Raw genomic sequence first — 9,567 nt, forward strand, 5'->3', positions numbered from 1 at the left:
CTACAGTTGTGGATGTTGGAGGGTTACTTGTGGATGCCAAATTTGTTGATGTTGTTTCACCAACAATTGTTGTTGTGTCAGACATAGTTGTTCTTCCAACATTAGTTTTCGACATTGGTGCTACAGTTGTGGATGTTGGAGGGTTACTTGTGGATGCCAAAGTTGTTAATGTTGTTTCACCAACAATTGTTGTTGTGTCAGACATAGTTGTTGTTCCAACATTAGTTTTCGACATTGGTGCTACAGTTGTGGATGTTGGAGGGTTGCTTGTGGATGCCAAATTTGCTGATGTTGTTTCACCAACAATTGTTGTTGTGTCAGACATAGTTGTTGTTCCAACATTAGTTTTCGACATTGGTGCTACAGTTGTGGATGTTGGAGGGTTGCTTGTGGATGCCAAAGTTGTTAATGTTGTTTCACCAACAATTGTTGTTGTGTCAGACATTGTTGTTCTTCCAACATTAGTTTTCGATATTGGTGCTACAGTTGTGGATGTTGGAGGGTTGCTTGTGGATGCCAAAGTTGTTAATGTTGTTTCACCAACAATTGTTGTTGTGTCAGACATAGTTGTTCTTCCAACATTAGTTTTCGACATTGGTGCTACAGTTGTGGATGTTGGAGGGTTGCTTGTGGATGCCAAAGTTGTTAATGTTGTTTCACCAACAATTGTTGTTGTGTCAGACATTGTTGTTCTTCCAACATTAGTTTTCGACATTGGTGCTACAGTTGTGGATGTTGGAGGGTTGCTTGTGGATGCCAAAGTTGTTAATGTTGTTTCACCAACAATTGTTGTTGTGTCAGACATAGTTGTTCTTCCAACATTAGTTTTCGACATTGGTGCTACAGTTGTGGATGTTGGAGGGTTGCTTGTGGATGCCAAAGTTGTTAATGTTGTTTCACCAACAATTGTTGTTGTGTCAGACATAGTTGTTCTTCCAACATTAGTTTTCGACATTGGTGCTACAGTTGAGGATGTTGGAGGGTTGCTTGTGGATGCCAAAGTTGTTAATGTTGTTTCACCAACAATTGTTGTTGTGTCAGACATAGTTGTTGTTCCAACATTAGTTTTCGACATTGGTGCTACAGTTGTGGATGTTGGAGGGTTGCTTGTGGATGCCAAAGTTGTTAATGTTGTTTCACCAACAATTGTTGTTGTGTCAGACATAGTTGTTCTTCCAACATTAGTTTTCGACATTGGTGCTACAGTTGAGGATGTTGGAGGGTTGCTTGTGGATGCCAAAGTTGTTAATGTTGTTTCACCAACAATTGTTGTTGTGTCAGACATAGTTGTTGTTCCAACATTAGTTTTCGACATTGGTGCTACAGTTGTGGATGTTGGGGGGTTGCTTGTGGATGCCAAAGTTGTTAATGTTGTTTCACCAACAATTGTTGTTGTGTCAGACATAGTTGTTCTTCCAACATTAGTTTTCGACATTGGTGCTACAGTTGTGGATGTTGGAGGGTTGCTTGTGGATGCCAAAGTTGTTAATGTTGTGTCAGACATTGTTGTTCTTCCAACATTAGTTTTCGACATTGGTGCTACAGTTGTGGATGTTGGAGGGTTGCTTGTGGATGCCAAAGTTGTTAATGTTGTTTCACCAACAATTGTTGTTGTGTCAGACATAGTTGTTCTTCCAACATTAGTTTTCGACATTGGTTCTACAGTTGTGGATGTTGGAGGGTTGCTTGTGGATGCCAAAGTTGTTAATGTTGTTTCACCAACAATTGTTGTTGTGTCAGACATAGTTGTTGTTCCAACATTAGTTTTCGACATTGGTGCTACAGTTGTGGATGTTGGAGGGTTGCTTGTGGATGCCAAATTTGTTGATGTTGTTTCACCAACAATTGTTGTTGTGTCAGACATAGTTGTTCTTCCAACATTAGTTTTCGACATTGGTGCTACAGTTGTGGATGTTGGAGGGTTGCTTGTGGATGCCAAAGTTGTTGATGTTGTTTCACCAACAATTGTTGTTGTGTCAGACATAGTTGTTGTTCCAACATTAGTTTTCGACATTGGTGCTACAGTTGTGGATGTTGGAGGGTTGCTTGTGGATGCCAAAGTTGTTGATGTTGTTTCACCAACAATTGTTGTTGTGTCAGACATAGTTGTTCTTCCAACATTAGTTTTCGACATTGGTGCTACAGTTGTGGATGTTGGAGGGTTGCTTGTGGATGCCAAATTTGTTGATGTTGTTTCACCAACAATTGTTGTTGTGTCAGACATAGTTGTTCTTCCAACATTAGTTTTCGACATTGGTGCTACAGTTGTGGATGTTGGAGGGTTGCTTGTGGATGCCAAAGTTGTTGATGTTGTTTCACCAACAATTGTTGTTGTGTCAGACATAGTTGTTGTTCCAACATTAGTTTTCGACATTGGTGCTACAGTTGTGGATGTTGGAGGGTTGCTTGTGGATGCCAAAGTTGTTGATGTTGTTTCACCAACAATTGTTGTTGTGTCAGACATAGTTGTTCTTCCAACATTATTTTTCGACATTGGTGCTACAGTTGTGGATGTTGGAGGGTTGCTTGTGGATGCCAAAGTTGTTGTTGTTGTGTCAGACATTGTTGTTCTTCCAACATTAGTTTTCGACATTGGTGCTACAGTTGTGGATGTTGGAGGGTTGCTTGTGGATGCCAAAGTTGTTGTTGTTGTGTCAGACATTGTTGTTCTTCCAACATTAGTTTTCGACATTGGTGCTACAGTTGTGGATGTTGGAGGGTTACTTGTGGATGCCAAAGTTGTTAATGTTGTTTCACCAACAATTGTTGTTGTGTCAGACATAGTTGTTCTTCCAACATTAGTTTTCGACATTGGTGCTACAGTTGTGGATGTTGGAGGGTTGCTTGTGGATGCCAAAGTTGTTAATGTTGTTTCACCAACAATTGTTGTTGTGTCAGACATAGTTGTTGTTCCAACATTAGTTTTCGACATTGGTGCTACAGTTGTGGATGTTGGAGGGTTGCTTGTGGATGCCAAAGTTGTTGATGTTGTTTCACCAACAATTGTTGTTGTGTCAGACATAGTTGTTGTTCCAACATTAGTTTTCGACATTGGTGCTACAGTTGTGGATGTTGGAGGGTTGCTTGTGGATGCCAAAGTTGTTGATGTTGTTTCACCAACAATTGTTGTTGTGTCAGACATAGTTGTTCTTCCAACATTAGTTTTCGACATTGGTGCTACAGTTGTGGATGTTGGAGGGTTGCTTGTGGATGCCAAAGTTGTTGTTGTTGTGTCAGACATTGTTGTTCTTCCAACATTAGTTTTCGACATTGGTGCTACAGTTGTGGATGTTGGAGGGTTGCTTGTGGATGCCAAAGTTGTTGTTGTTGTGTCAGACATTGTTGTTCTTCCAACATTAGTTTTCGACATTGGTGCTACAGTTGTGGATGTTGGAGGGTTGCTTGTGGATGCCAAAGTTGTTGTTGTTGTGTCAGACATTGTTGTTCTTCCAACATTAGTTTTCGACATTGGTGCTACAGTTGTGGATGTTGGAGGGTTGCTTGTGGATGCCAAATTTGTTGATGTTGTTTCACCAACAATTGTTGTTGTGTCAGACATAGTTGTTCTTCCAACATTAGTTTTCGACATTGGTGCTACAGTTGTGGATGTTGGAGGGTTGCTTGTGGATGCCAAAGTTGTTGATATTGTTTCACCAACATTTGTTGTTGTGTCAGACATAGTTGTTCTTCCAACATTAGTTTTCGACATTGGTGCTACAGTTGTGGATGTTGGAGGGTTGCTTGTGGATGCCAAATTTGTTGATGTTGTTTCACCAACAATTGTTGTTGTGTCAGACATAGTTGTTGTTCCAACATTAGTTTTCGACATTGGTGCTACAGTTGTGGATGTTGGAGGGTTACTTGTGGATGCCAAAGTTGTTAATGTTGTTTCACCAACAATTGTTGTTGTGTCAGACATAGTTGTTCTTCCAACATTAGTTTTCGACATTGGTGCTACAGTTGTGGATGTTGGAGGGTTGCTTGTGGATGCCAAAGTTGTTAATGTTGTTTCACCAACAATTGTTGTTGTGTCAGACATAGTTGTTCTTCCAACATTAGTTTTCGACATTGGTGCTACAGTTGTGGATGTTGGAGGGTTACTTGTGGATGCCAAAGTTGTTAAAGTTGTTTCACCAACAATTGTTGTTGTGTCAGACATAGTTGTTCTTCCAACATTAGTTTTCGACATTGGTGCTACAGTTGTGGATGTTGGAGGGTTACTTGTGGATGCCAAAGTTGTTAAAGTTGTTTCACCAACAATTGTTGTTGTGTCAGACATAGTTGTTCTTCCAACATTAGTTTTCGACATTGGTGCTACAGTTGTGGATGTTGGAGGGTTGCTTGTGGATGCCAAATTTGTTGATGTTGTTTCACCAACAATTGTTGTTGTGTCAGACATAGTTGTTGTTCCAACATTAGTTTTCGACATTGGTGCTACAGTTGTGGATGTTGGAGGGTTACTTGTGGATGCCAAAGTTGTTAATGTTGTTTCACCAACAATTGTTGTTGTGTCAGACATAGTTGTTCTTCCAACATTAGTTTTCGACATTGGTGCTACAGTTGTGGATGTTGGAGGGTTGCTTGTGGATGCCAAAGTTGTTAATGTTGTTTCACCAACAATTGTTGTTGTGTCAGACATAGTTGTTCTTCCAACATTAGTTTTCGACATTGGTGCTACAGTTGTGGATGTTGGAGGGTTACTTGTGGATGCCAAAGTTGTTAAAGTTGTTTCACCAACAATTGTTGTTGTGTCAGACATAGTTGTTCTTCCAACATTAGTTTTCGACATTGGTGCTACAGTTGTGGATGTTGGAGGGTTGCTTGTGGATGCCAAAGTTGTTAATGTTGTTTCACCAACAATTGTTGTTGTGTCAGACATAGTTGTTCTTCCAACATTAGTTTTCGACATTGGTGCTACAGTTGTGGATGTTGGAGGGTTACTTGTGGATGCCAAAGTTGTTAAAGTTGTTTCACCAACAATTGTTGTTGTGTCAGACATAGTTGTTCTTCCAACATTAGTTTTCGACATTGGTGCTACAGTTGTGGATGTTGGAGGGTTGCTTGTGGATGCCAAAGTTGTTAATGTTGTTTCACCAACAATTGTTGTTGTGTCAGACATAGTTGTTGTTCCAGCATCAGTTGTCGACATTGGTGCTACAGTTGTGGATGTTGGAGGGTTGCTTGTGGATGCCAAATTTGTTGATGTTGTTTCACCAACAATTGTTGTTGTGTCAGACATAGTTGTTCTTCCAACATTAGTTTTCGACATTGGTGCTACAGTTGTGGATGTTGGAGGGTTGCTTGTGGATGCCAAAGTTGTTGATGTTGTTTCACCAACAATTGTTGTTGTGTCAGACATAGTTGTTGTTCCAACATTAGTTTTCGACATTGGTGCTACAGTTGTGGATGTTGGAGGGTTGCTTGTGGATGCCAAATTTGTTGATGTTGTTTCACCAACAATTGTTGTTGTGTCAGACATAGTTGTTGTTCCAACATTAGTTTTCGACATTGGTGCTACAGTTGTGGATGTTGGAGGGTTGCTTGTGGATGCCAAAGTTGTTAATGTTGTTTCACCAACAATTGTTGTTGTGTCAGACATAGTTGTTCTTCCAACATTAGTTTTCGACATTGGTGCTACAGTTGTGGATGTTGGAGGGTTGCTTGTGGATGCCAAAGTTGTTAATGTTGTTTCACCAACAATTGTTGTTGTGTCAGACATAGTTGTTCTTCCAACATTAGTTTTCGACATTGGTGCTACAGTTGTGGATGTTGGAGGGTTACTTGTGGATGCCAAAGTTGTTAAAGTTGTTTCACCAACAATTGTTGTTGTGTCAGACATAGTTGTTCTTCCAACATTAGTTTTCGACATTGGTGCTACAGTTGTGGATGTTGGAGGGTTGCTTGTGGATGCCAAAGTTGTTGATGTTGTTTCACCAACAATTGTTGTTGTGTCAGACATAGTTGTTATTCCAACATTAGTTTTCGACATTGGTGCTACAGTTGTGGATGTTGGAGGGTTGCTTGTGGATGCCAAAGTTGTTGATGTTGTTTCACCAACAATTGTTGTTGTGTCAGACATAGTTGTTATTCCAACATTAGTTTTCGACATTGGTGCTACAGTTGTGGATGTTGGAGGGTTGCTTGTGGATGCCAAAGTTGTTGATGTTGTTTCACCAACAATTGTTGTTGTGTCAGACATAGTTGTTCTTCCAACATTAGTTTTCGACATTGGTGCTACAGTTGTGGATGTTGGAGGGTTGCTTGTGGATGCCAAAGTTGTTGATGTTGTTTCACCAACAATTGTTGTTGTGTCAGACATAGTTGTTCTTCCAACATTAGTTTTCGACATTGGTGCTACAGTTGTGGATGTTGGAGGGTTGCTTGTGGATGCCAAAGTTGTTGTTGTTGTGTCAGACATTGTTGTTCTTCCAACATTAGTTTTCGACATTGGTGCTACAGTTGTGGATGTTGGAGGGTTGCTTGTGGATGCCAAAGTTGTTGTTGTTGTGTCAGACATAGTTGTTGTTCCAACATTAGTTTTCGACATTGGTGCTACAGTTGTGGATGTTGGAGGGTTGCTTGTGGATGCCAAAGTTGTTGATGTTGTTTCACCAACAATTGTTGTTGTGTCAGACATAGTTGTTGTTCCAACATTAGTTTTCGACATTGGTGCTACAGTTGTGGATGTTGGAGGGTTGCTTGTGGATGCCAAAGTTGTTGATGTTGTTTCACCAACAATTGTTGTTGTGTCAGACATAGTTGTTGTTCCAACATTAGTTTTCGACATTGGTGCTACAGTTGTGGATGTTGGAGGGTTGCTTGTGGATGCCAAAGTTGTTGATGTTGTTTCACCAACAATTGTTGTTGTGTCAGACATTGTTGTTCTTCCAACATTAGTTTTCGACATTGGTGCTACAGTTGTGGATGTTGGAGGGTTGCTTGTGGATGCCAAAGTTGTTGTTGTTGTGTCAGACATTGTTGTTCTTCCAACATTAGTTTTCGACATTGGTGCTACAGTTGTGGATGTTGGAGGGTTACTTGTGGATGCCAAAGTTTTTGACGTTGTTTCACCAACAATTGTTGTTGAGTCAGACATAGTTGTTGTTCCAACATTAGTTTTCGACATTGGTGCTACAGTTGTGGATGTTGGAGGGTTGCTTGTGGATGCCAAAGTTGTTGATGTTGTTTCACCAACAATTGTTGTTGTGTCAGACATAGTTGTTCTTCCAACATTAGTTTTCGACATTGGTGCTACAGTTGTGGATGTTGGAGGGTTGCTTGTGGATGCCAAAGTTGTTGATGTTGTTTCACCAACAATTGTTGTTGTGTCAGACATAGTTGTTCTTCCAACAGTAGTTTTCGACATTGGTGCTACAGTTGTGGATGTTGGAGGGTTACTTGTGGATGCCAAAGTTTTTGACGTTGTTTCACCAACAATTGTTGTTGTGTCAGACATAGTTGTTGTTCCAACATTAGTTTTCGACATTGGTGCTACAGTTGTGGATGTTGGAGGGTTGCTTGTGGATGCCAAAGTTGTTGTTGTTGTGTCAGACATTGTTGTTCTTCCAACATTAGTTTTCGACATTGGTGCTACAGTTGTGGATGTTGGAGGGTTACTTGTGGATGCCAAAGTTTTTGACGTTGTTTCACCAACAATTGTTGTTGAGTCAGACATAGTTGTTGTTCCAACATTAGTTTTCGACATTGGTGCTACAGTTGTGGATGTTGGAGGGTTGCTTGTGGATGCCAAAGTTGTTGATGTTGTTTCACCAACAATTGTTGTTGTGTCAGACATAGTTGTTCTTCCAACATTAGTTTTCGACATTGGTGCTACAGTTGTGGATGTTGGAGGGTTGCTTGTGGATGCCAAAGTTGTTGATGTTGTTTCACCAACAATTGTTGTTGTGTCAGACATAGTTGTTCTTCCAACAGTAGTTTTCGACATTGGTGCTACAGTTGTGGATGTTGGAGGGTTACTTGTGGATGCCAAAGTTTTTGACGTTGTTTCACCAACAATTGTTGTTGTGTCAGACATAGTTGTTGTTCCAACATTAGTTTTCGACATTGGTGCTACAGTTGTGGATGTTGGAGGGTTGCTTGTGGATGCCAAAGTTGTTGATGTTGTTTCACCAACAATTGTTGTTGTGTCAGACATAGTTGTTCTTCCAACATTAGTTTTCGACATTGGTGCTACAGTTGTGGATGTTGGAGGGTTGCTTGTGGATGCCAAAGTTGTTAATGTTGTTTCACCAACAATTGTTGTTGTGTCAGACATAGTTGTTCTTCCAACATTAGTTTTCGACATTGGTGCTACAGTTGTGGATGTTGGAGGGTTGCTTGTGGATGCCAAAGTTGTTAATGTTGTTTCACCAACAATTGTTGTTGTGTCAGACATTGTTGTTCTTCCAACATTAGTTTTCGACATTGGTGCTACAGTTGTGGATGTTGGAGGGTTGCTTGTGGATGCCAAAGTTGTTAATGTTGTTTCACCAACAATTGTTGTTGTGTCAGACATAGTTGTTCTTCCAACATTAGTTTTCGACATTGGTGCTACAGTTGAGGATGTTGGAGGGTTGCTTGTGGATGCCAAAGTTGTTAATGTTGTTTCACCAACAATTGTTGTTGTGTCAGACATAGTTGTTGTTCCAACATTAGTTTTCGACATTGGTGCTACAGTTGTGGATGTTGGAGGGTTGCTTGTGGATGCCAAAGTTGTTGATGTTGTTTCACCAACAATTGTTGTTGTGTCAGACATAGTTGTTGTTCCAACATTAGTTTTCGACATTGGTGCTACAGTTGTGGATGTTGGAGGGTTGCTTGTGGATGCCAAAGTTGTTGATGTTGTTTCACCAACAATTGTTGTTGTGTCAGACATAGTTGTTATTCCAACATTAGTTTTCGACATTGGTGCTACAGTTGTGGATGTTGGAGGGTTGCTTGTGGATGCCAAAGTTGTTGTAGATGTGTCAGACATTGTTGTTCTTCCAACATTAGTTTTCGACATTGGTGCTACAGTTGTGGATGTTGGAGGGTTGCTTGTGGATGCCAAAGTTGTTGATGTTGTTTCACCAACAATTGTTGTTGTGTCAGACATAGTTGTTGTTCCAACATTAGTTTTCGACATTGGTGCTACAGTTGAGGATGTTGGAGGGTTGCTTGTGGATGCCAAAGTTGTTAATGTTGTTTCACCAACAATTGTTGTTGTGTCAGACATAGTTGTTGTTCCAACATTAGTTTTCGACATTGGTGCTACAGTTGTGGATGTTGGAGGGTTGCTTGTGGATGCCAAAGTTGTTGATGTTGTTTCACCAACAATTGTTGTTGTGTCAGACATAGTTGTTGTTCCAACATTAGTTTTCGACATTGGTGCTACAGTTGTGGATGTTGGAGGGTTGCTTGTGGATGCCAAAGTTGTTGATGTTGTTTCACCAACAATTGTTGTTGTGTCAGACATAGTTGTTATTCCAACATTAGTTTTCGACATTGGTGCTACAGTTGTGGATGTTGGAGGGTTGCTTGTGGATGCCAAAGTTGTTGTAGATGTGTCAGACATTGTTGTTCTTCCAA

The 9,567-nt window shown here is 40.4% G+C and overlaps 1 protein-coding gene across 1 annotated transcript in view; it reads right to left on the reverse strand.

The window, feature by feature from the left end:
• The window catches only part of LOC148973430 (uncharacterized), a 44,765-nt gene extending 35,212 nt beyond the window's left edge, over positions 1-9,553 (reverse strand). The window contains exon 1 of the mRNA XM_089120209.1: positions 7,944-9,553. Coding sequence (XP_088976335.1) covers positions 7,944-9,553 — 1,610 coding nt within the window. The remainder of the gene's footprint in view (positions 1-7,943) is intronic.
• Between the last annotated feature and the right edge of the window lie 14 nt (positions 9,554-9,567).

Source organism: Pimephales promelas, chromosome 15 (genome assembly GCF_988280905.1).
Source record: "Pimephales promelas chromosome 15, fPimPro1.hap1.1, whole genome shotgun sequence".
Lineage (NCBI taxonomy): Eukaryota > Metazoa > Chordata > Actinopteri > Cypriniformes > Leuciscidae > Pimephales > Pimephales promelas.